At 37.6% G+C, this 26,717-nt stretch overlaps 1 protein-coding gene across 2 annotated transcripts in view; it reads left to right on the top strand.

The window, feature by feature from the left end:
* LOC131738070 (nectin-3-like) overlaps window positions 1-26,717 on the top strand; it is a 141,538-nt gene that overhangs the window by 28,541 nt on the left and 86,280 nt on the right. For both annotated transcript variants that reach the window (XM_059031294.1, XM_059031293.1), the window contains exons 2-3: window positions 18,934-19,275; window positions 22,327-22,626. In XM_059031294.1, the coding sequence (XP_058887277.1) occupies window positions 18,934-19,275; window positions 22,327-22,626 (642 nt within the window). The remainder of the gene's footprint in view (window positions 1-18,933; window positions 19,276-22,326; window positions 22,627-26,717) is intronic.

Here is a 26,717-nt window from a genome sequence, read left to right as displayed (position 1 = left end):
CAAATCTCTTCTTATTCACAATCTCAGTGTCGCCAACAGTTGAAATGTCTGCATCACTTGGCCAAGATGTGTAATTATTAGGGGTGCACCGATAATAATCAGTAGCCTATCGGCATGGCACCGATATAAGGGAAAAAAACACAATCGGCTGTCGGCAGTTTTTGTTATTTTAGCCGATTTTAATGTACACCGATATTCATGCTTGAATTTCTTCCAGCACAGAATTTAATGTTTGGTCAGGCACGCTTACTAATGACACCATAACACTGAGACACTCATTTTCCCAGGACTGTGTGACGTGTGACCAAAATGCAGTAAATACGTCTCAAAATAGCGGTGTTTGGATTTTGTTTAAATATCTTAAGACAACAATAGGGTAGCGAGTTTGTGTGCAGAACAGACTTGAACAGACATTAAATCCAACAATGAACTGCGAGTAGAATATTATTCTGATGCTTAAAAAAATAAATAAGTTGAATCCTAAATAACACTGATAGTTTAAGTTGCAATATATGCAATGTTTGACAGCAAGTGGCTATTAAAAAATGTCACATTTACATATTTTTGCTAGTACAAATGCAAAATGTTTTTTTTGTGTGACTGTTGTAAAACAAATGTATAAATGGCTGTCAAGCACACAATATAATACTATGTTATTCTTTGTATTCATTTTTTGAAATAAATTCAACAAACAATTCCTGTTCATTTTTGCCATAAATACAACAAGTAAACAATATCGTTCATTTTGTTTACATTTATAATTATAAAACAGTTTAAATATAGACCATATGCCATGTTCTAGTAGTTTACAATCGCTTACCTGCACTGTCTATTATTATCGGTATCCTATCAGTATCGGCCATTATGGGTAAACAACCATCGTCTATCGGTATCGGCCAAGAAAATCTTTATCGGTGCACCCCTAGTAATTTGGTCTTAGTTTTCTTTTACCTGAGGGAAGCCAGCGCTTAACACAAGGCTCTGGATCAAACTTTTCAAGGGAAGGGCCCTCTGCACTGATTCTCTTCAATCTTCAACAGTTGCCCCATTGTCAGTTGTGTAGCTTGGATTTAATGAGTCATGTTGCCAAACCTGTACTCAAACCCCCTAACTGTGATTTCAACAATTTTTTCAATATGTGTCTTTAGGTCATTTTTTAAAATGTCATAGGTCTGTGGACCCTTAAGTTTATCCTGAAATGTAATGCTGGTAAATCTATTGCTGGTGGCTCTGCCCCTGCTGCAGCCTGACTGACTCTGCTGCTGTGGATCTGGCTCTGGTTGGGAATCCACTTGCTGAAAAAAATTCTCTAGTTTGCCATTTTTTTTTTAATGGCTTTTCCTTCAAACTTTTAATTGTCAAGAGACAATACTCAATTGCGGCAACAGACTGGGGAAGAATTAGACTATTCTTTTGGAGTGTAAGGCTAAGCATTGAACATGCTTTGCTCTTCCTTTTAATGTCGGTGCTTCTGGAAAAACAAGGTGCTCCATGTGGTGATACACAGCAGGGTATTGTACCTGTCCAATGGCAAGGTTCTCATCATTTGATTGCCAAAAAAGATAAATGTCAGGCAGCCAGTGCTGTGTCTTTACAGCCAAAGGTGTCCTTATTGTACAGCCTAACAGCACCAATTGCTTTTAACTCACGCTTACTTTTCAGACTGGAACAGTATGTTTCTCCTCACACCAATTGCAGAAGGTCATATACGTTCTCAGTCATTGAAAGTGATCTTTGGGTACTTAACATTGTTAATTCAAGCCTATTGGCCAAGCAATGAAATTATATTATATGCTGTCCAATCTCACTTTTCAAGAGAGCACCTATAGTGCCCATATTGACACTGGTACCATCAGCTCCAAAAGTTTGTCTCGCCACCAATCTGAACATTCATTGTCAACATTTCTTAGCAAGTTCTTGGCTGTGTTTAAGATTCCTTGTGCATGATAGTGAACTAGTTCAACTAAGCCTACCAGAAAATTCACTACCACACCTGCACAAACATACTTACAGTACACCATTACCTTATCTCTCCCAGCTTCATCTGTTCCAGTCAGTCAGAATGGAAACATAATTTGCACTGTGAACCCTTTTCTGTAAATCCCCTCATTTCATGTGAACTCAGCACATGCTGTATCATAGTCATATGTTTTAGATGCTTCTAAACCATTCTTTCTCATTAGCACAATCTGAGAGTGAAATTTAGTGAATGGCAGTTCTTCTACTGCAATCATATAAGCTGCATTGAATTGCATTTAATTCCCTGCAGTTTTTTTTCTGCATTTATTTTTCAATAACGCAGTCCTTAGCATGTTTTTGCTTTCTGCTTTCACTGTGCTTTTTCACAGTCTCTTTCTTAAATTGGTCAGTTCCAGAAATAAAATAAATTTTCCCTGCAACAGCTGGCCCTGCTTTAGTGCAAAACTCGCAATACATTTTCTAATTTTCATTATTGTAACGTAACCAGGGACATTCTTGAAGCCACAAGCTCTCAAAATGCTGTGCTTGCTTTTTCGGCTGTGGAGGTACGTCGTCTGAATCGGAAAGCTGCTACGCAGTTAAATTATCTTCAACAAATTATTGATTTTCAACACTAGTGGAGACTGTATCTACTGTAGATGCAGAATCAGCAGGGCTACTAACAGAGTTTTCAAAGTTAGCAGGCGACAGGTGCATCCCATTATTTTCGGGTATGATCATTGTCAGTTTTTTGTGTATTATGGTACTGTAAGGCGATATATAGTACATAATAGCTATACATATGCACCAAAAAAAAAATGTATTCCTTTTGTAAAAATATGTACCCAGGTGCTTGTCAGAGATAATGGGGGTTCATGTATAGGCTATAAGAAGACAGGCATGATGGGATATCAGCTGTACCCTTGTCACCTTGTCAGCTGATATGCAAATGCTTCAGTGTAGATAGGTGCTGTATATAATTAACACCAGCAGAATACAGTAACCCCAGCAGAGGTCGCGTTAATGCAAAATTTAGCGTCCTAGACGCACAGAATGGAAAGGGATGCAGACATGCATATTCTATTACACTGCAGCAATGACAGTAAAATATTTGCTTGTTTAAAAAGAAAAAAAAAAACTGTTCTGCAATATAACAGCATTGATTAAGGTACACTCCAGTCCTGTAGGTGGAAGTAATAAGCCTCCATTTTGGCTTTGCCAGCAATATTAAGGATATTTACTTTTAGGCCCTGTCCACACTACATAACTGATCTCGAGAACTACTCAAAAACATTTTAATTAATCCAGCTCAAACTAGCGCCCACACTGAAGTACGATTTCATGTTTAGTTGGGCGTAATGCGTACACACACTAATGCTATTAGAATAGTTTGGGTACAGTTCCTAGCAGCGCAATGAACACTGGAAATTAATATGATAGTATCCCACTGTGCACTGTATTTTATTTTAAAATAATGTGTTATGCCCCTGTGGCAAAGTGGCTGCTGATTGAAAACAAGTGCAGTGCAGAAATAATCACAAGCCAGGAAACTATAATCTGTATTGGAAAAGGGGTCTTTATTTTGTAATTCTTGGTCTGGCGACCAAACAATAAACCTCCGGCAATACACACCAATGTGTAAAGCATGGAGGTAACAATAATAAATGGATTGCAGTCCAAATAGTAAACAAACATTATCCGCCCCACAATAATACAGTACACGGTAACCACTCCAGGTGCGTGCAGTAGTGCTTGTGGTGGGTGATAACAATTATACAGTGACTCTGGTGTAGTGTTGTTCCGGGTAGTGCTGGCCCAAGGCGACAGCTCTGGATACGTGTTAGCCATCGAGTGATTCACAAAAGACAATTACTAACAGCGACAAACAAAGAAAAACACTCACAAATACTTTTTTCTCTCTTTTATGGGTTTCTCCTGGTCCTTCCAGTTTCTCGTTCTTTTAACTAAGCGAAGGAGTAGATTGCGATTCTCAGTCCCCTTTTATGCGATCACGCATGACCCCCTGGTAAACGAGTGCAGCTGTCTCTACAATCTGCAGCTGATATGTCGTTTCCCTTCCAGGTCAATACGTTCCTGCAACGGAGTCTCGCCTTCTTCCAGACTGACCGACTTCCCGGCCCGGGGAAAGAACTGTCAGGCCAGCCCGTCCAAAGAACTCTACTTTCGCTGCTTAGCGCCCTCACAGGCCGGGAGGGAGATTTACAACCAAAATTAATTATATTTCTGTTACAGCCCCATATTAAAAGAGGTCCATATGGCTAAGAAATAAAAAATAAATGCAAACACACACACAAAAGTAGGGCTTGGAAGTTTTCGGGTTTTATTTTTAATCAGGTGACAAATTTTGCTGATTCTGTTTCATAATTAAACTCAGAAAAAGCTGTTAATTGCAAAACAATCTTTGCTTTTACCTTCATATCTTGCTTGAGCCTAATTCTGGTCCCTTTTTAATTTTATTTCAAACAGAGCTGACAGATTATGTGAATTGTTCATCCCCGCTCCTACTTTTAACTCGCATTTCATTTTTGCAGTCGCCTAATTTAATGTTGTGCTTTTGTTGTTTTCCGCACTAGTATAACAAATTTATTTTTCAAAAATCTTCACTTAAAAGACACGCCGATGCTGTTGCTGTTATTGGAATGCAGAAATATATTAAAACACACATAGATGAAGTCAACAAACAGTGCTTAGAATCCCGTCTCATTGTCATGCAAGCTGTTAGTATAACAAAGAAAAAAGTGATTTAAACTACTACATGCCATAGAGTATAAACATTCATAAAAATGCACATCCCTGGAGTTTCTTAGCCTTTGTGTTAAAATGAATTTGATGGATGGGACGCAAAATTTTGGGCATGTGCGTTTCAGGAATGAAAAGAAAAGCTAGCGCAACCTCTGCCCCAGTTTCATGCAACAGTTGTGATGGTGAACAAGCATTTGTGAGTACAGTTGTGTAAAAATTTTTTTATTAATAATAATAATAATAATAATAATAATAATAGCTTCAAATGAACAGTTGCATTCAAGCAATTTCGAACAATAGTTATGTGTTGGTTTTTTTAATGCAAAATATTATTTAGTATTATTATGTATTCTGCTTAGATACAGATGTTGAAAAAATTACAAGACATTTGAGTGATTGTAATGACATAATACACGTTTATTCTCCGAGTCTTTTTAAGCAATAATGGACACTACTCTTGATTTATTTTCTTAAAATAAATATTTATAAATTAAATAATTGTTAGTAATTCCATTATTATCAGTAATAAGGAAAAAAACTGTACCCGATTAATATAGCCTATCTGCTTATATCTACTCGCTTCTTTTTTTTTTTTTTTTACAATTTAATCGTGCATAATTTTATTTTTTTATATTAAATAAAATCAACCAATAGGACAGCCATAGGGCAGCAGTGTTGAGTAGTGGTTAGGGCTCTGGACTTTTGACCGAAGGGTTGTGGGTTCAATCCCAGGTGGGGGACACTGCTGCTGTGCCCTTGAGCAAGGATTAATATCCAGGACAGCCGCTATAAAATCGTTACCGATTTAATCTACCAATTTTTAAACAACTAATGCCCATAAATTAACCAATCAAAATTTTTAATCGAGTGACAGCCCTAATTAAAACACATGAAACTGAATACATGTTCTAATATTTGAGTCAAATACATCAGATTTACAGTGTTTCCCCATTTTTCTTAGCTGTAAACAAGTTATTATATCATGTTTTGTTTCTGCGTGCTGCTATAAAATATATCCGCCCTTTGAAAATTAAATGCCTGTCTCAGTGATGTCACACGACAAAAAAAAAAAAAAAAGCAAGCAGTGAAATTCAACCCCTCCCTTCTCCAATGATATGCGTTACTCTGAAGTATGGTGGCACAGTAAGTCAGAGACGATGTGCGTTTTTTAATGTGTTTACCCGGTCATGGTCCCAGAATGACATTTCAGTATGATCATGTTTACAAGAGGCAGTATTTGGCGCCTAACCGCAAAAAGACATTTGTCCAAAAAAAAAAAACATTTGTCGCAGTCTGGAGTCCAGCAATACTGTATATTGTGGTGGTTCTCATGTTATTGAATAAAAACAGCTGCAGACACAAATCCAAGCCAAAGTAAAAGCTGATTTACTGTATGTTCTGTAGCCACTTTAGCAAGACTTATAGTAAGAGGTGGGCTAGAGAGGAATGTCATTTTAAAATAGCCTAGTACAGCCTAAAAAGGCAACACAATAATCAGCTTTAAACATTACTAATCGAAGAGCTGGGCAATCATTTACATGTTGATCTTTTTTTGTTGTTGTTTTTGGTTGCAAGTACAACAAATGCTCAGCAGCAGAAGACCGCTGTTACAATATAGTAAGTCCTTACATAAATTGTCTCCTGTGGCTTGGATGCTTAGGTAAGATTGTGACAGAAACTAATACTGTATGACAGTTGAAACAGACAGACAGGTTGAGGTGGAAGGCAACAAATTTACATCTCCCGTGCATTTGTTGACAGCTTGTGAATAACCATGAATGGTGGTGAGAGGGGGGGGAAAATAAGAAACTAAGGAAAACACATGGAAATCAAATAAAACTGAACACACTGTATTAAACTATTGCAGTTACAATAATCATACAAAGCGTTGTTTCGGTTAGGATTTTGGTTTACAGCTTTCATGTGTGTTAAAATTGAAATTATACAAGTTTAAAGCATTAAAGAGAAACTTGATATTGGTATGAACTACCAGTAACTAATTAATTGTTCTCGTTTAGAGGCAGAATCGGTATTGTTTTTCCTCCTCACACTACTGTAACCTGAAAACTAGAGGGCTGGCCTCCTGGGCGTTAATAAGCGATGCTCCTGAACTTGAATTTCTTCCATCCACTGGGGGCAGAGTGTTGCAGAAGGACAGGGTAATGGTGACACTTTGGTGTACCAGCTGTATTTATAAGACATGTTTGTAAGAGCTCTGGTTAGACTACAGAGGTGCTTAAAAAAGTCAGCTGGATGTGATGACTGAAAAAGAAAGTGATATACAGTAGGCCTACAAAAGTCTACAGTATTAAATATTGTGTTCTTACTTTTCAACATGAAATGTATTGAACAAAGATTTAAATGTGTATTTTAAGTGCACAGTATTGAAGTGTTGACTTTTTTTTTAAATTATTTTATTTTGTATTGTACCTGAATGTCAAATTGCTGTGTTCTGTGATTATTGAAATACTTCCAATAATCTCATGGTGCTTGTTTTTAATGACCAATTCTTTTACTTTAACCAAAGTGGCCACACAAGAAGCAGTGTTTATTTGTGTTTTCACACCCAGTCACTGACTCCCCATGTAGAATAACATACTATCAGCTGTTCAGCTACAGTAGCAGTCAGCTTACAGAAGTTGTAAGTTTGTCTACAGAGGTCAGGTTAGTTGATTTAGCCACCAGAGTCACTGCAGCCTTGGAAACACTTTGTGTTTGTTTGTTGGTAAGAGTTAAAATCAATCAATCAATCAGTCAGTCTTTATTTTATATAGCACCTTTCATAGTGGATCACCATCACAAAGCACTTTAAATACAGAAAATGCATAATACAGTAAAAAAAATTGACAAGTAGTTATTCACATCTGTGTCTGATTCTATGAAATAGTCATACTTTATTAATGTACCAGTGCTGCTTTAGGGTCAGAGTTCAATGAGATGGATTTTGACGTTATACACTATGTACAGTAGCCCATAAATAGATTTTAATTTACACACTTTGACAGCTTACTGGGCTCGGTAAGCTAGAGCAATATATTTCTCCATGACGCATGGGTTTGAGGTATCGCACATGGCCATGCATAATGCAAAGCCTCCTGGGGTATGGCTGCAGGCAGGTCACAATAACTGAAGTTTGACAAGACCATTTTATTAGTTCCAGGACCACTACTACTTTACTTCTCTTTCATTGGCTGTGCATTCTTATACCAGTAACTGGTATAAGAAGAATCCACAAAGCTTTTTTGTGTTTTGTTTTATTTGTCTTTTTAAACAGTGCATTAGAGAAAGCAAGGATAATGATTCCACGCACTTTTTGGGAAGTGCTTTTAATTTAAAATGTCATCTAGATGTCAGCAAAAAACTAAAGCTACCCCCAAAAAACACAAGCAAAATTCTCCTTTAGTGTGCTGGTTTGTTATAGCCTGTTACTGATATACATACAGGACTAATCTAAGGAAAAGGCCCTTACCCTTGAATTCAGTCAATATGCCAATATAATGCAGCAACAAAGTAATCAGACAAAACTTATTTTAATACAGTGCCTATAGAAAGTCTATACCCCCTTTCAAAATGTTCACCTTTTGTTGCCTTAAGCCTGGAATTAAAATGCATTAAATTTTTTTTTCATTGATCTACACATCCTACCCCACAACTTCCAAGTGAAAAAAATATTCTAGCAATTTGTAGAAAATTAATTAAAAATAAAAACTGAAATAGCTTGGTTGGATAAGTGTCCACCCCCCTTGTAATAGCAATCCTAAATTAGCTCAGGTGTAACCAATCGCCTTCAAAATCACACACCAAGTTAAGTGGCCTCCACCTGTGTTAAATTGTAGTGATTCACATGATTTCAGGATAAATTCAGCAGTTCCTGATCTTTCAGTTTTGTATTTTTAATATATAATCTTTTTCTCAATAAAAACTTTTTTCCCCTTAACAGTGTGGAGTATGGTGTGTAGATAAGTGGAAAAAATCCTCATTTAAATGCATGGAACTCTGAGGCACTGACACAACAAAATGTGAAAAAAGTTCAAGGGGGTGTAGACTTTCTATAGGCACTGTATGTGCATAGTAAATGAATCTTCATTCTTCATCTTCTTCATTCTTCTTCTTCATTTTTTTAAACAAAGGTTTAAGTTCGGGTACACAGGTTGAGTGTTTACGTTTGCCCTAAACATCTGAAAACACCGTCTAAGGATGAAGTATTGATTTATGTTACTGTATATTACATTTATTAAGGATATTAAAATGAAAGGTCTACATGCAGAATAGCTGCCAGAAATGCCACCTGCTTAATGCAGAGACTCTCAATGCTTTTTCAGTATGCATAAAAATTGGTTTTGGTTCGGTTTTATTTTTTGTCGGTATCGTTCGGTTTGGAAATTTATGAAAATTCCGGTTTGTTTGGGGAAAATCATAACCCTTGCATCCCTACTGTACTTGCTATAATGCTTAGAGTCAAACTTCATTTGTGTTATTTTATACAGTTTGGAAATGTAATCCTCAACTGAATATTTATGGTGTACCGTAAAAATCAGATAAAGTTAAGTTACATTATTCGACTTCATTTAACTCCTGTCACTTAAGTTGCAGCATGACAAATTGCTGTTGTTGCAAATCCTCTAATGCTGTGTCCTGGAATATACTTTAGTGTAGAATCCTACAGAGACCTAGGAGCCCCCTGGACCTTGGCCTGTTGAGGTCATTTTTCTTTGAAATTACTTTCAGGCCTGAATACATTCAGCTGCTAACACCCATGAACAGCTGATGATTGGTGTGTTAATGACACTCATATATGCAGGACTCTACAATGCACAGGAGGTACACAGTAATGATTTAGTGTGTCGAGCCAGCAGGTCATCTTTCAGTCGTCTGGCTGTCATGACAGGTATTTGAAATCCATGTGCTGTATAGCACATCTGTTAATTCTTTGTAGGTCATAATAAATATCTCTTACAGTACTGATCTACTGTAATTGTTCTGCTGTTTATCCATGCTCATGTGATTCTTAGGTATTCTGTACTGTTCCTGTCACTTCCAGCTGATGCGTTGGTCTCATGCATTGTCCTAGTGCCAAGACATCATGATAAATCAGGATTTGATCTCTCTGGTAATTAAATGAGAATAAAAGGTTAAATATGCTGGTGACTGGGCTCCCGAGTAAAAGCACTCGCTAGAGTGCAGGATGCGCTCTATAGCCTGGACGTTGCCGGTTCGAGTCCAGGCTATTCCACAGCCGACCGTGGACGGGAGCTCCGAGGGAGCGGCGCTCAATTGGCCGAGCGTCGTCCGGGGGGAGGGAGGGTTAGGTCGGCCAGGGTTTCCTCGGCTCACCGCGCACCAGCGACCCCTGTAGTCTGGCCGGGCGCCTGCGGGCTTGCCTGTAAGCTGCCCAGAGCTGCGTTGTCCTCCAATGCTGTAGCTCTGAGGCGGCTGCACGGTGAGTCTGCAGAGTGTAAAGAAGCGGGCGGCTGACGGCACACGCTTCGGAGGACAGCGTGTTTTCATCTTCGCCCCTCCCAAGTCAGCGCAGGGGTGGTAGCGGTGAGCTGAGCCTAAAAATAATTGGGCATTTCAAATTGGGGAGAAAATAATAAAAACTGATTGGCAACGACTAAATTTAAAAAAACAAAAAAATATATATATATATATTGGTGACTGATTCTCAGCCTGTTCAGTGCCCTTTTAAGCTGTTGCTTGAAAATTGAGTCCGATTCCTAACCATATTTACAGTCATTCATTTTGTTTACATTTGAGATTAATGTCATACTGTTACAACAGCTACTGTTCTCTTTTTTTTCTGGCTAGACTTGTGCTTCAGGATGTAATCTAATTTAAGTACTCTCTTGTGCAGTACCAGGGTGTCTCGAAGTATGGCTCCTGTTCGACTGTCCCTCAGCTGGCTCCCAGTCAAGTTCTGTATTGATTTTCCGTATTACCTATGAGGTGTTGCATGTTGTTGATTTCTTATTCAGATCACAAGATGCTGATCTACACAGGATACTTAGGTTTCAAATGAGTTTGATAAGTGCTAGGGGATTTGGCTGCTACATTACTGTCCATGTGCCTTTACTCTGAGACTTGGTGTCCTTTTGATAGGAGTGCTGACTGTGAAAAATTTCCAATGCTTTACTATCAATTGGCTTTGACTGTGAATAGCGAGATTTCTGCACAGGAAATTTACTGTCATATTTATATCTAACAAGGGCTTACCAAGTAATGAAACTTGCTTGTCAAGGCAATCACGTGGCATTCTGCAGATGGAAAGCATATTGTTCTCGTACAGGTACATCCGTTAGTATGGACTGTTGATACACCAATAATTGTTATACATTTTAAATTCATATTCATATTCATATTGTTAAAGTTCCTCTCTCTATAAAACCTCCATAAACATGACAAACTGAATGTGCAGAGGAGTGGGAAGCCTGTTTTTTTTCTATTAACTACCTTATTTTGCTACACTTAGGGTTTGAATTCTTCAGGTTTTATTATTTTAGTTCAGGGGTGTTTTTTTGGTTTTTAGTACTATTTTGGCAAAATTGGTTGTTTTCGTTTATGAAAAATAAACACCACTGAAACGCATCAATTTGAAGTTTCTATAATGAATTGCGAGAAGTAACAGATTGTGTTGTACGCCCCATTACCGCCTGCGTATCTATCACACTAATGTTGGGGTTCGGATGTGGTGAAGAAATAACGTGTACAATAATTGAGCTGGATACAGACAGATTCCAATGTTAGTTGTATTACTGCAGCTCACACGGTGTTCACGTTAACTTCTCAACTCACGTCCTGGTGACCCTTAAATAACTTTATACAAACAATTAGAAGGCAAACACTAATACATTACTGCAAAGCAAGCTTAATGCAAACAGGAGAGTTTAACCAATTGACTTATTCGCCTTTTGACAGTAAGTATTTTTAATTTGTATTATTAATTTTGAGTATTTTACATGAATTATTAGGCCCTAATTAACAAAAAGTGTATTCTATTATGTAGTGTCCACAAAAATTGATGATTGGTCAGTAACAATGTCTTTGCACACTGCCTGCCTGCCGAAAGCCGTTTTCTTTAAGTAGAAAGAGGGTAGTGCATGATTGACATTATTTATATTGACAAAACCCACTTTACTGGTTTAAAAAAAATAAAAAGTGAATTTTCTACATAGGTCTTCGGGGGTGTTATTTCCGTTATTGGTTAAAACCGAAAACTTCTTTACATATACAGTACAGGTAGCCTATATCACAAGATTACAAAAAATACACCTACTGTAACGTTAAAAACACAACTTTTCCACAGAATAATGCAGCACAGAAGCAGCTCGGGGAACTAACTCTATTTTACCAACATTCTCAACTCATCAGGACGCATTGCTGCAAGTTTGGGACTCCAAACGGTTTGACACTACGGTACAAAAAAACAAAACAACAATCAATTACATTGGTAATTGTTCCCTTTGCATTTAACTGTAATAAACATTACAGATTTTATTTGGTACCATTTATTTTATTTTTTTTCTTTAAACCAGAAAATCTAATTTCTTGTAAAAGCGCACTCATGAGTAAGGGTTACATGGCTGCATGCTGAGGTATAGTTATGAATATGTGGTATACAGTAGGAACTCTGACAGAACTGTTTTCACTTTAATGGATGGATGGGTAGCGTTGTTCCACTATGATTCTGTTGGCATTTATACAAATCTTTTTTTTTTTTTACATTTTATTATTGAATGGTGCACATGTCCTACAGTGACCATCTGGCTTGCTTTTCAGAAACACCAGATTATATGTTTACTGTAATTAACATCAAAAGGCATTTACTGTCAATGTGGGGAAATAGTACAAGGTTTGCACAGTATTACAGATGCATTTACTGGATTGGATTTCACTTAATACCGTATACTGTCACTAAAGCCTGTATTGTAGATGGTAATACAGATACAATGTTCCAGAATGCAGCTTAAATTAGGGGATGACTTTAAAAAAAAAAAAAAAAAAAAATGTTATCATGAGTATAATACAGTTTTACATACCCTTGCTGCTCTTTTAATGTTTATAAGAGACATGATCAAGGTTCACCAATTGAAAAAGAGGTACTGTAGGCCTACACACTTTTTATCTAGGCTTGTGTTTAAGTTTTGGATGATCTGAGACTAATCATCTTGCTCTGACTGTAACAGAACATGACACTACTCTGAAGGGTTTGATGCATTGGCACAGCTTGAAACTTCTACAATATGCCTATCATTTAAGCTGCTAATGGAAAGTCTTTCATTAATTCCAGCATGACATGTACAGTAGGCCTACTTGCTTATTGGTTTGGTTGATGGTTTTGCAAAACTGTCTCATTGTTTTTTGTTCTAGTCGTACATGTTTCTGTCACAGCAGGTTTATTTGAAAGGGCCTGTGGTTATTTATGAATACTTGTAAAGCCATACATATTTGCAAGCCTTTTATTATGTTTGTGGAAAAAAAACCACAAACATTTTTGGCATAAATATCAAATTCCACTAACAATACATACTTCATATATTGCAACAGGTCGGCAACATTTCTGGAGCAAAACAGGTTTTATGGGTGTGATTCGCCAAAGATTTTGGTCGCAAATATTTATGGCTTTACAGTATTGCAGTAAGACAGGTGTCGAGTTTTATTTCATACATATACCGTATGAAATGCATTCGATTTTTTTTGTGTGTGTTTTTGGATTTCTTTTTCCAATTTTTTTATTTTTATTTTTTTAGTGGGGGGGGGGGGGGAGAGTTCTGTTTTAAATAAATAAATAAATAAATAAATAAATAAATAAATAAATAAACATTTTAATTCAGTGTTTGTCCATTGTTTTAAATCAAAATTGTTTTATACAGTGATAACAATTAAGTAGCCTAACAATTATGTGGGACGAAAGTAAACAGATCTCTGAAATAGGCATCCCCATCCATATGTTGTGTGGTTATTTTTGTTTTATAAATCAAAGCACATAACTAATATATTTGATACAGCTTCCAAAGTCTCTTCAGCTTTACCCTCCTGAATGCGGTGTGAATAGTAGAGTATCTGTTCTGGCTGTGCTCTTACTCAGTATTTCTGCACATGCACCACACTACAGGACAGTGCTCAGAAAATAGCAATTTTCATAATTACATCATAATTTGCCAATGTTGCCGTTTTGTTCAAGAGACCTTGGGCAAAAGTGAAATTTACTTCAAAAAGTTTGATGCATCAGACTTTTACAGCAACATTTCCCTCCCCCCCATACAGAACTGGATTCCACATTATTCTTCTGATTCTGTCTGTGTTCTCGTTAACGTGGCTTTCATAGGGTCCTATTCATAATTGATGGAAATTACAGCACAATGTTATAGCAGACTGAAAGCTGCAGGAAATCCCACATGTGTTTCAATTCGTGATTTAGTTTAAGTAAAACGGCATCACTGTCCAAGTGTCTGATTTACTTTGAAAGAGACCCTGTTTCTCTCATTGTTTCCATAGAGCTCTGAGATCAAGCAGCAGCAAAGGGTGTTGTTTCTTTATGAAACAAGAGCCCGCTGACCACTTCAGTAACTAAACCAGGCTCTCCTACTGAGCATAGGAAATGTAAAATGGAACTAGATCTGTATTACGGTAAACCATAATGGTGTTGGTGAATAGGAGAATAGAGTTTTAGTTCCGGTTGCATTTCTTTAAACATTAACACACAATGGTAATGAATGTCAATAAGAAATACCAAGAATGTGTAAACATAATAGACTTCTGTTGCCAGCACACTGTTTTGTTCTGCATGTCGAATATCATTCAGACGACCAACTGATACACATTAGGCTATGTTTACAAACTCCTGCTAGGATAAAGAGTGGATTACTGAATGAAAAACACTTGTGTTCTGACTGCATTAGTTGACTAAAGTTTCAGTATGGTATCTAAAAGGTACAATACTGTGTGTGGAAATAGCATCATTTCAACACCCAATGTAATAGTTTTATTTAACAAAACCAAATCAATTACATTCTTGTACAGTAATCAAGAAGGTGTGTTTTTTCTTTCCATAGTCTTAACCAGTAATACCTTTGTAAGTGAACTACTGTAGTAACAGTATATTACATTTAAGAACTCATTGGAAAGCCTCAAGGGTAGGAAGTCATTTCACTGAACTGTATCACTTTTGTGTAGTATCACATATTTTTTTTAACATAAAAACATTTGAGGTACTGTTTTACTTCATATTTGCAAGGTTGTGTAATATAAATGGTGGAAACATTTCTGTGACTGCTTCAACCCAATAAATAGAGGATTTTTGTGCCAACAGTACATTGCAGTACACTGACTTGCCAAACAAAATAGAGAACAGAAGTATATTTAGAAAATCGTCTGCCATCTACAATTTAGATATACAGTATGTGGTCACCTGACATGCCCTATGATCCGCTGGACCTAGCTGTGGGAGTTGTGTGCAGTTATTCGGTACAGCGAGCATGGCTTGTTCATCAGGAGTACAGCATGGCATTGTCTGCAGAAAGCACAACTGCTGTCCAAGGCGTTTCACGAGGGATGGAGTCTGCAGACGTGTGTGACAAACAGATGTGCTACAGTGTGCCAAATCACCTTTAACACTGGACAAGATTTGGACCTGTGGCTGCTTCAACAATGTGCACAATGTTAAAATGAGTGTGTGCTTTTTTTAATACTATAAAGCCTGCCTTTGTTTAATTAGTTTTGATGAAACCAGATGCGATATAAAACATGCTTACATGGAACAGTATAGGCCTAAGTAAAAGAGCACTGAGGGGGTGACAACAGTGCGCTAAAATTGGCTTCTTAGTCCTGTCTGAGAGTAAAGAACCACAAAAATGTCTAAATGCATGATGTTTTATCTGTTTCCAAAATTATTTTCTCTTTTTTTTTTTTTTGGCAAGGTACTGTCTAACAAGCAATTCGTTTGCAATAGCCGCTTGGGATATTGTACCGTAACGTTATTAATTAAAATCTGAACACAGAGGGGTGGCCCAGACAAGACTTGTTACTGCCTTTGAGGCTCTCTGTACTCCAATCTGTTTCTACACTTGGAGTTCATTATTGTCTGGGATTTAGGCCTGCTTCATTGGATATAAAACAGTCCTGCACAGCATGAAATACTGTACCAATGCACACTGCCCTGAAGCTGTCTTTGCAAAATGCTGCATTTCTCTATTGCAAATTGCTTTTAACAAGGAACAGGTTTGATTTGCAGTATGCCAAATACAGTAGGGTCTTGACCAAAACACACAGGTCAAAGATTTTATGTCTGCTGATGGATAGGCTACTTACTGCTCTTATTGAAAGAAGTTTTTGACATCTGATCGGTTTAAATTAAACTAGAGTGAGAAAAAAACAAGATTGTAACATTTGAAATAAATTGACTGCAGCTTTTTTTTCAGATCAGTCAAAGTCAAAGCATTTCTATTGGATTAAGATCTGGCGATTAGGAAGGTCCTTCAAGAACTTTTATCTTAATTTTCTTAAAGAATTCCAGAGTTGACTTAGCCATATGCTTCAGGTCGTTGTCATGTTGGAAGCTAAACTGTCTGCCAGTCAGCCTACAAGCAGATGATATCATTGTACTTTGTAGACTACTTTGATACATGGCTGCATTCATGAATATCTAGTCCCTGAACTGCTAAAACATCCCCATGTCAGGATCGAACCATTATGTTGAACTGTATGTACTGTACAAGGTTTTCTTCTTTTGAAGGCTTTCCCTTTTTTTTCTCCAAACATGCTGTGGACCATTTTTGGGGGAAAGTTCTATTTTAGTCTCATTGGACCAAATCATTTTGTTAAAGAATGCTTCGGATTCCTGTTCATATTTCTTGGCAAATTTTAGATAGTTTGTTGTATTAATTTTGGACTTGCATCTATTAAAGGTCTACATGCATACAGCTCTTCTGTGTTCAGGTGCCTTTTTACAGTTCTTTCGTGCACTATTATGCCCGATGCTTCTAAATCTTTAAGTCCTTTTGCTGTTATTTTATTTATTATTATTATAATTTTTTTTAATAGCTGTTTGGATGATTCTCCTACCTGCTGTACACAATTTTCTTTGGACGTCCACTTCTTTCTTTCAAGCGTTTCAGTTGAATTTGTTCTGTGGTACTTCTTGATTATTGCTCTGATTGTGGATTTTGGTATTCCATATTTCTTTTGATATTGTTCTTTAGCCATTTCTTTTTGTTGCAGTTTGCTACGAGTGTTTTTCACAAACGTGAATCCAACTCCTTTGTCTTGACCATCTACTGTGTTGCCAAAACATTCTTCTTTAACAGATGTTGGAAATAATTACTTTTTCTGGCTCTTGACTTTATAATGCAGCTTAGTTACTTTGTAATGGTTTTCAATTAATATATTTTTTAATGAATTCTATTACATTTTTACAGACTTTTAATGTAAAGGTGCTGTGACAGGAAGGTCGAGTGGTGACGTCCCCCAGACCAGGAATTTGAAACAGACCAGTATTGCCGGTCGAAGCGCTGGGCACGTATTTATTTAAATAAAAAAAAAAAATCAAAAGGACGTCAAACACACAGCTCACAGAGCCAAAATAAACAGTTTGAACAAAAACGAATCACAAACTCAAAACACTGACACCAAACAAGTTTAGTACTGGTCCTTCCAGCATGAGTAGCAATTGTTTCTTTTAAACCTCCTTCACTCTCTCCCTCATTCACTTTCCTCCTCTCTGAACACCCACCCCCAACACAGACAAGGTTATATACAAGTGGCCATCTCTGAATTGGCAATCGTTTAAGCAATTCGGAGATGGCCACCTTCTTCAAAAGAGTTTTAACATGCGTGGTCGACAGCCAGTTTGTCGATAAATCATTAGGTGCCGACCACGCATTCTCACGGGATGAAGTCTGGCAGAGACGAGCTCCAAACATCGCCCCTGCCAAACCACATCAAACTATAACAAAAACATTGCTTTTTTAAATTGACACAAATCAATACATTTTTATCCTAATAAACATTTTACCAGCCGGGCTCTGCCCTGCCACATATTTAATATTTACATGCAGGGTTGCCAGTACTTTGTCTTAAAACAATATTTGAAATTGTTTAAGTTGAATAGATCGGATGTCTTCGACAGTATGATGCTAGATAAGAGAATGTGAATATCGCTGTAGATCAGATATATTAGCCTAACAAAAAAAATAAAAATTTAAAATGAATTATAATTTATATTAATAAGTAGATTGGATATAGTCGACAGTATGGGAATGTGAACATCGCTGTAATATATTAGCAACAAATACATAATTTAAAATGAAATTTGTAAGTAGCCTGTGATATTAATGTGTATTTTTGTTTGTGTAACAAACGTTAACTAGCAAAATGTGTTACATATTTAACGTTGTCTTGCATTTCTGGAGGTGTTCTGGGAAGCACTACTGTATGGACATAAATCTCTGCGATCACACAAACTACACCTGATTAACAACGATGTTATAGAAACATAAAAAGACAGGGGTTTAAAACAATTTACCACATAAAGAGTCGATCACACATTTTAAAGTTCATACGAAAAGACAGTGGCACGAACACACACCAACATACACAGTCTTGCAAATAAAAACGGTCAGATAAAAATAAAAAGCCATGCAGTGAACCTCCCCTTTAATCAAACTGTTGCCCCACCTTACTTTTGCCTACTTTTGCATTACTGCTCTTGCGTGATCAACTTATTTCCTACGACACCGGCACACACCAATACAGGAAATGTCAGCTTTCGCTGTAGAAGACGTTAAAATATGTTTATGAAGCACTTGTCTGTCCAAACGTTTGACTGTCACGATCAAGCTTTAAAGTCGAACTCTGCTGTACCTGTGACAGTAGGTGGTATTGTCTGTAAATGACCTGCAGATAGAGAATACAGTGGTTTCCCTGGAGACTGGTCTTGCATAAGGTCTTTTAGCTGAATGGCTGTAAATTGTAGATCAGCCCTGAAGGTTAAACATAATTCAATATTTTTACTTTCAGTTACTACTGTATATGTAGGCCAGCTTTATTTAATTCAAGGTCTAATTTTAAGAGAAAAAACAAGCTGCATGATTTGATTGAGAGGTGCTGTAAATGTTTTTCCAAGTAAATTTCTTTTGTAAAACTGAGATTTTAAACCACCTTGCTTGCTACATTTGTGTGTGACATTTGTATTTGTGTTTGTTCTTTTATCTGCAGGGGTCAGCACAGAACGAGTTATAGTTGATCCACATATTACAGCAATTTTGGGAAAAAAGATTGAGCTGATGTGTGTGGTTCACGTTCAAGAGGCACTGACGCAGATTTCTTGGGAGAAAGTTCACAATGGAAGTACACAAACACTTGCTGTTTTTAATCCGACATACGGAATCTCTATTCCTGAGGAATATCGGGATAAGCTTTCATTCAAAAGCCCCTCTGAGAATGATGCAACCCTAATACTGGAAGAAGTGAGCTTTACTGATGCTGGAGAATACACGTGCAAGGTGGTAACCTTCCCTTATGGGAACACACAAGCATCGACCACTGTTACTGTAATGGGTATGTATAATACTGTAAGAAAAATGGAAAAGTTAGTGGTGGGATGGGCATGTTTAAAATTCAAAGAAATATTCTAATAAACTAATATCTGAAAATATGTCCCAGCACTACTGTAAATGAGGTATGATCACAAAACACCATTTAATTAATTAATTTATTTACAAATTAGTTTTTGCCCCTGAAAACAAATAGTTACTTGTGATGTTATAGGATGTGGGGTAAAATGGGTGCAAGAATACATTTATTTGTGTGCATGTGTGTTTATTCCTGTTCATTAAACAGATCATTTATGATGTGCTTGTGTATATTTGAAGAGAAGGTCCTTTACTCTTTTGTAAGTGTTCATGGCAGAAGGTTGCAATGAAATGTGCCACTTAATAACTACATGTTTGTTTAGTTTCCAATCAAATTAGTCCTCCTTTAAACTGAGACATCACTAAATAAGGGCTGCCCTAGAATGCTTTTTTTTCTATTTATACAGTAGTATATAATAGTAAAACCTTAAAACAAGGATATTGCAATCACTTGAAAAAAATTGAATATATTAAAACATTAATCCGTATGGCTAAATCATTAACTTTAGAAGAAACACATCTTTTCTACATCTCCCCCTCCTCCTGCGATTGTGGCATTCAACCCTCAGAAGCAGAAAGGGATGCAAAAGAACCCCCCAAAAATATGGATGTGCACTTTGAAGAAGGATTACCTTGTATCTCTCCACAGTGGAATAATAGGATGCTATGCAGTGATACTGCATGACCTGTAACAATGCAGATGGAGGGAAAACCCAGTAACTGCTTAACACTTCATATTTAATGTATCTTTAGTAATGGAGGTTACTATATTTACTGTTGGTTGCATACAGTAACCACAAAGCAATTCATACTCAAAATCTAGTATGCCAGCTGCTGCAGAGGAGTTGTAAGCTACTGAAAGACTTTCATGGACATTTTTGACATCATGGAGGTCAGTGTAACCTTCCTGTCTCAGAATGGTTTAGTTTGTGCTGTCTGATGTATTTCACAGTTTGTGAGTCCAGCTGTACTTGTGTGTGCCTCCAGGATTACAGTATACCATCATTACTGTGGTGGGGCCCGACATCTTGCCACTACCGTTCCACATTCACGGAGGAGTTAGTCATAGCTGGAGAACAGGAACTATAATTAGAATAAAAAGAATGCCAAATGGCTTTACTGGTAGGAGGTGAGGAAAGGGGGTGTACTTGTCTATTTCTGGGACTGGGTTATCCAGTTTATTCTCTGACTGCTGTTCCTGGCTCAGGGTAAGGGTCAGATGCCATGTCAGTATGCTGCAGATCTGGTTGTTTCAGTCTGCAACTCTGATCCGACAGCTGCTGCTTCAACTATTTATTAGGCATCTTGGATTCTAAGTTACCTTAATAAACTGTAACTATGTTCACAGTTCCCTTTGGTATATTATGATAATGGAAAAATATTTTGAAAGTTCAAACCTGCTATTTGTCTTAAGTGTAATAACTGTCCCATGTTTAACATGAGTGACATGCTTTACAGAAAATAATGTGTTGTGTTGTGTGCAATCATGCAGTAAAATATTACAACTATATACATGATTTGGCCAGTCAGTAGACGGCTGAAGAGTACCCTAAAAGAACCCTGGAATGAAGGTCTGGGTCTGTTATCAGGCTAACAGTTTTTGGCACTTTTAGCACAGCATTATTGCAATTTATTTTTATCACATGATTCTTTTTTTGGTACTTCTTTACAGCACTTGCAAATTTAAACTCATGGTCTATAATAATTGCTTATTGAAATACAATGTGTGTTTCTGGTTGCCAGCATCAATAGCAAGTGACAAACCTTCATTAATGTCTTGTTGAGTTTTAAAACTGCCAGACAGGACTGTTACTGTGGGTTTGAGGAATAGACTCTTGTTTTCAAATATAAGTAAGCAGATTCCGAGAGAATATTTGTTTTATATTTTAAACTTTTAATTTTTTTTTCTCCAAAAAACAAGCTGTTTGCAAAGACTGAACTTGCTGCCATTGTTTTAAATCTTTTCTTTTTTTGTCTGCTTGGAATTTAACATTGTTCCAATAAAAAAATAAAATCTCCTGTGTTGCAGAGCAGTCTATGTAAAAGAGGCTTAGCCCTTGACAGACGGCCCATTAAATCTGTCGAATTAGATTGTGTTACTTTTCTTTCTTTTTCAAATTAACATAATGCCTTCATCCGACCAAAACACAGTTAGTCAAATATAAACCAGGAGCCATATATATAATTTTTTTAGCAGTGTTTTAGTTTTAGCTTTTTTTTGCCAGGAGATTAGCGATCAAAAGTACAAAGATTACCTGAAATCATACTAAATCGCCTAAAATGTTCATAAACCCAAAAAGAAATTAACAAAATATTTACTGCTGTGAAATATCCATCGGAGAAACTTCAGGGATCGATTGTATAAAGATCGCTCAGTAGCTATAGTTTGATTGATTTTTAAAAGAGCACATGTTACCGGAGACATACTAAATCTCTCTTCATAACCAAGAATGCTTACCAACCCGAAATAACACATTTTTTGTTGATGGGATGACAGAAGGAGGAGATCTCTTGGACGATAAACTTCACACTAATTGTAGTAAATGATCTAAAGCAGATGAGCCTGCGCACCTGTCAAACAAGTTTATGTAAAATCAAAACCATGCACGGTATTTATAAAATTATTTCTGATCCTAGTTCCTGAGGGTTGTGGTTACCACTAGTAATTTTACAGTTTTTAGGTATGACATCACTAAATTACACATGAGGACATTTCTAAAGGAAAATTAATACAGTTAATACAGTTAATTAATTAATACAGTACACGGCCAGGATCTTGAGTAACTTTTCATAAATGGAAAAAACCTTGTATCTCAGTTTAAACTATATTCAAACAAATTATTGCATGGATTATATTGCTGCTGAGCCATAGCAATCACACTGATGAAAGCATTAGATTTTTTTTTGTTTAGTTTCTTATTATCTGAGTCAAGTTGTGCTTCATACTTCATGTGGTTTTTGTTGTTTTGTTTTTTAGTTGAGCCCAAGATAAGCATGTCACGTGGCTCTGATCCATTGATAGATGGGGGAAATGAGACAGTAGTCGCTGTGTGCACAGCTGAAAATGGAAAACCTGCTGCAGAGATCACCTGGGTGTCTGAGGTTTTTGGAGAACCTGTTCAAATCTTGATTGACAAGCCTAATGACTGTGTAACTGTTGAAAATCGGTACAATTGGAAACCAACCAGGTTTGCCCAAGGAAAGGAGCTTACTTGTGTGATTCGTCACCCAGCATTAGAATCGGAGATACGGATTCCATTTACCCTGGATGTCTTGCGTAAGTACAACATTTAATAGATTCCTATTTTTAAAACCCTTTTTTTATTATTATAGTTGTAAACATGTATTTCATATATTGACAGTTAGTTCTAATTTACATCAGCCATAGTCATTTAGTCAACCTAAGCATTAAAGAAAGAGAAGGTGAGGGGCTCCGAGTGGTGCATCTTGCACTCTACGCGAGTATAGTAAAGGCATAGTAGGCCTGAGCACTTCAACTCCAGGTGTAAAAATGAAACCCCTTCCCAGGTACCAGATTTTGAAAATCATTATTATTATTATTATTTTTTTTTTTTTTTCAAACCTGTAATTGCTATAAAATGTTAACATATGATGAATAAAACACAAATAAATGACTTAAACTGTGTTTTTCATTAATCCTTTGTGCTGCTGTGTACTACATACCCATATTCAATATAGAGATAAAAGCGTTGTTTTTTTTTTAACAATGAAAACAAAAACACTGCTAATAACAATAATAATCAGTAAACAGTAATTATCAAATAAAAATCAAACAACATCAAAACATGTGCCAGTATCAACTTGCTCTGTGCCATTTATTGAAATGTTCAATACAACAGAACCCGGGATTGCCTTCGCAACCACTGCACATTTTTCTTTTGTCCTTTGTTTTCATTTTCGTAGTAGACTCTGTACCTTTTTTACGGTGTCTGCTTCGCTTGTGTTGGAGGGATAATCACAAATGCGTGTACACAGCTACTTTGCGCAGGCATTGTGATGGATCTGGCTTCCGCATTGCCTGTACCCAGCGTTGTGTTTTGATAGTATTTCATCACAGCACTGCCATTTCAAACCAAACAGCTTCCCGTTTGCAGCTGGCTTCCCTGTAAAGTAGCTGCATGCTCTTCTGTTCGTACAGTTTGTATTGTTCTTGGCTCCACATCCTCTTCATCATAATCGCTGAGTCAGCATCACTGTCGCTGGTATCGAAAACCTCCAAACCAACTTCACTCCCATTGCTCATTATGGAAAGACCACGTACATTGCCATGTTTAGCTTTTGCTAAAAATATAAACTATAACTAAACAAGTAAAACTAATAATAAATTAAAAAAAAAATTTTAAAACACCATATATATACTTGTAAAAGCTGAATGGCTTCCTGCAATATATCTCAGCCTTCTAAACGGCCACAGTTAGATTGGAATCGCTACATGACACGCAATTGGATAAAAATGTCACCTGACCCTCCCCCAACTTTCATTGCACATTCCACAGTACTAGCACTGCTTTAGAGAATGAAACCTGAAATGCTAGACTGAGAAACCGATCATAGAATAGAATGGGAAACTTGGCGTAAGCAGGTACGGCAAGGTACTGTAAGTGGGTTTTCAATTGACATACGTGCGTACGTCATGGTGTCGAAGTGGTTGAAGACTACTGTATGACCATGTGCTCACTTAAGAACGAATCAACACCATGGGTTTGACCTGTAGTTTTAAAACCCAATATAAAAGTAGTGTCTTATATAGATTTGAGGAATTGCTATACTGACACTTCCCATTTACATGGACTACATTTGTATGATGTGTTGGAAGATAAAACAATGTTAAAACATTCAGCTTCAGTGATATATGGTGACACATCCATACTCTATCAACAATGTGTTATTCCATAACCATTTACTGCAGCAGTGTAGATCGTTTGGTTATGTGTAACAATACAGAAACCGCTCACAATTGTTCCACCACTGAAATACTGTAGATGCCAGTTATTAGCAATTTATTGGTAACTTTCAAATAATGGCAACTTTTTGCTGGGAACCAAAGCAAAAGAGGCAAACATTTAAACACAATGTGCGACATTGACTGAATGAGCTGGACATCTGTCAATCAACAGGCACACGTGATGGTCTTGTAGGGGTTTCAATTCTTCAGACACTCTTGAAATAATTAACTAGTGATCCAGGCTTTAGCATAGTTCCTGTAGATCAGAGGCAGCTTTGAGTGCTCTTTGGGGAAACAGCGAAGGCGCTTGCTCTTTCCGATCAACAGAAGAGGCCATTTCTCTGTCCCATCCATGTTTGCATAACATAGCAATGTAATGCGGTCCATAGGTTTTTTGCCTCCAGCAAACTCTTTCCTCAGCATACCTAGGAGTCTCTCTAGAAAACCCTGAAGAGAGCAGTCTCGTTGGCTGGATGTCACGTGGCTGGAACACATCCACAATGCTGGGTAGGGTGTCCACCTTCCAATCAGCAGCTGCCAGAAGGTCAGCATCTTATTTCTTGCCATGTTCCTTTCGCTGAACTTAGTTTTGTCAGGCGTTCCAACGAAAGAGACGCTTTCTGTTTCAGCATCAGCCCGGATAGGGAGAGCACTTTGGTCGAGCTTATACTGAAACCAGGGCTACAAGGTTTCACCAATGTCCGCTTCCTTGCCATCACGTTGAGGCCTCCTTAAAGTGTCATCACTGTTCTTTAGAATGCACGAAACAACAGTTTTTGACATGCCAGACTTCTCAGCTACTTTCACTCTCTTAGCACCGGTCTCGCATATGGCCCCCAGAACTTGAACTTTATCGGTGAGAGACTGGTCCACATATTTGGAAGCCATAACACACAGCAGAAATACAGCCTTGTAGCACAGTCTTCAGTGTGTTATGAATGCTGTATAAAGCATGTGAATTACCCATGTGCAACGGTGGTGCACGTACACTGTAGTCCTGGAGATACGCACACGTATTTGTGTGCTGTCTCTGACAGAGCCAGCAAATTAATTTCAAGTGGAACCTGCCTTCTAATAAAGTTGTCAATAAGCAGCATGGCAGTTGCTAATATCCGAATTCCGTTAACATTAAAGCCAGTGGGACGGGATTGGTTCTGTGGAAAATGTTGCTAATAACAGTTGTTTTTATCAGGATTGCTTATGACTGACATCTACTGTAGTTTATTTTGTTTTATACATTTCATTGGAACAGGGACTATAGTAGTATTGAAATAGATGTAATGAACACACAACTACCAAAGCAGGTATGTTTTTTCTGGAAAACCTACCATTAACGTTGGCAGTTTTTTGTTAATCTTTAATGAATGTGTTAATTGAGGGTGGCAATGGGGAATTTATCAGTGTTTGCACCATTTTAGATTGTATGATTTCCATTACACGAGAGTAGATGTTAAAACTTCATGCTGATTTGAACTCGGCTCTCGCCAAGATAAGCACCAACTAAGACGTAGCTTTACAGTAAACTAATGTGATCCATATGCGTCTCCATCCATTTACGTTTCCTTCCATGTGATGATGTAGATATCCTTCTGTCTGGTGTTAATGGCTGAAGTGTAATGCTGGCTCCAGGGATCAGCTTATTTTGCCTCCCTGGCGCATCAGCACACACAACGGCTGCGATGCTGGCTCCGGGGATCAACCAAAGTGCGGCCTCCCCAGCGCATCAGCATGACAACCGTCTGGATTGAGCTAAGTAGGGTACATCTCTGGGGTTTTCAAGTGGGCACCTTCCATCCTCAGTGTTTCGTCGACTAGCCCACGACACCTCAAGAGGGCTCGACGGTGATTCTGGCGTCCCAGCATCACCCCCCTCCGTCCCCCACTCAACTCAGCCCAGCTTACTTACCTGTCCCCAGCCAGAATCTTTCCGTCTCAACCACAGCCAGTTGCTGCTCCTCTCTGCTGCTTCAGATAAGTTCTTCACTGTGCGACGCAACTCTTGGCCACTGAATCCGACGTCTCTGAGAAACCGGGTTGTAGAGTGTGCCACAAATCCTCGACAACCCACTTCCACTGGGTAAACGCGAACTCTCCATCCTCGCTGTTCCGCTTCAGTGGCTAGTTGAGCATACCGCAGTCTCTTCCTCTCATACGCCTCTCATATAAGAGGGTTTGTATTAAATATTGATTCATCCTGGGTTAAATCTAGTGGAGAGATGTATTGAAAATGCACAAGGGTGAAGTTAAAGGGGGAACCATGACTTGGAAATTGCTTATTAAGCTATGTCAGGTATGTAAATAACTTGCTGTTAAATATTCAGCTGTAAATATGATAAAGAAATCCTAACAAATGCACTTCTTGGACTCTTGTGACACATGGTTATATAAGATATATAATACTG

Source organism: Acipenser ruthenus, chromosome 9 (assembly GCF_902713425.1).
Source record: "Acipenser ruthenus chromosome 9, fAciRut3.2 maternal haplotype, whole genome shotgun sequence".
In the NCBI taxonomy this organism is placed as follows: domain Eukaryota; kingdom Metazoa; phylum Chordata; class Actinopteri; order Acipenseriformes; family Acipenseridae; genus Acipenser; species Acipenser ruthenus.
This window is presented reverse-complemented; position numbering and strand designations above follow the sequence as displayed.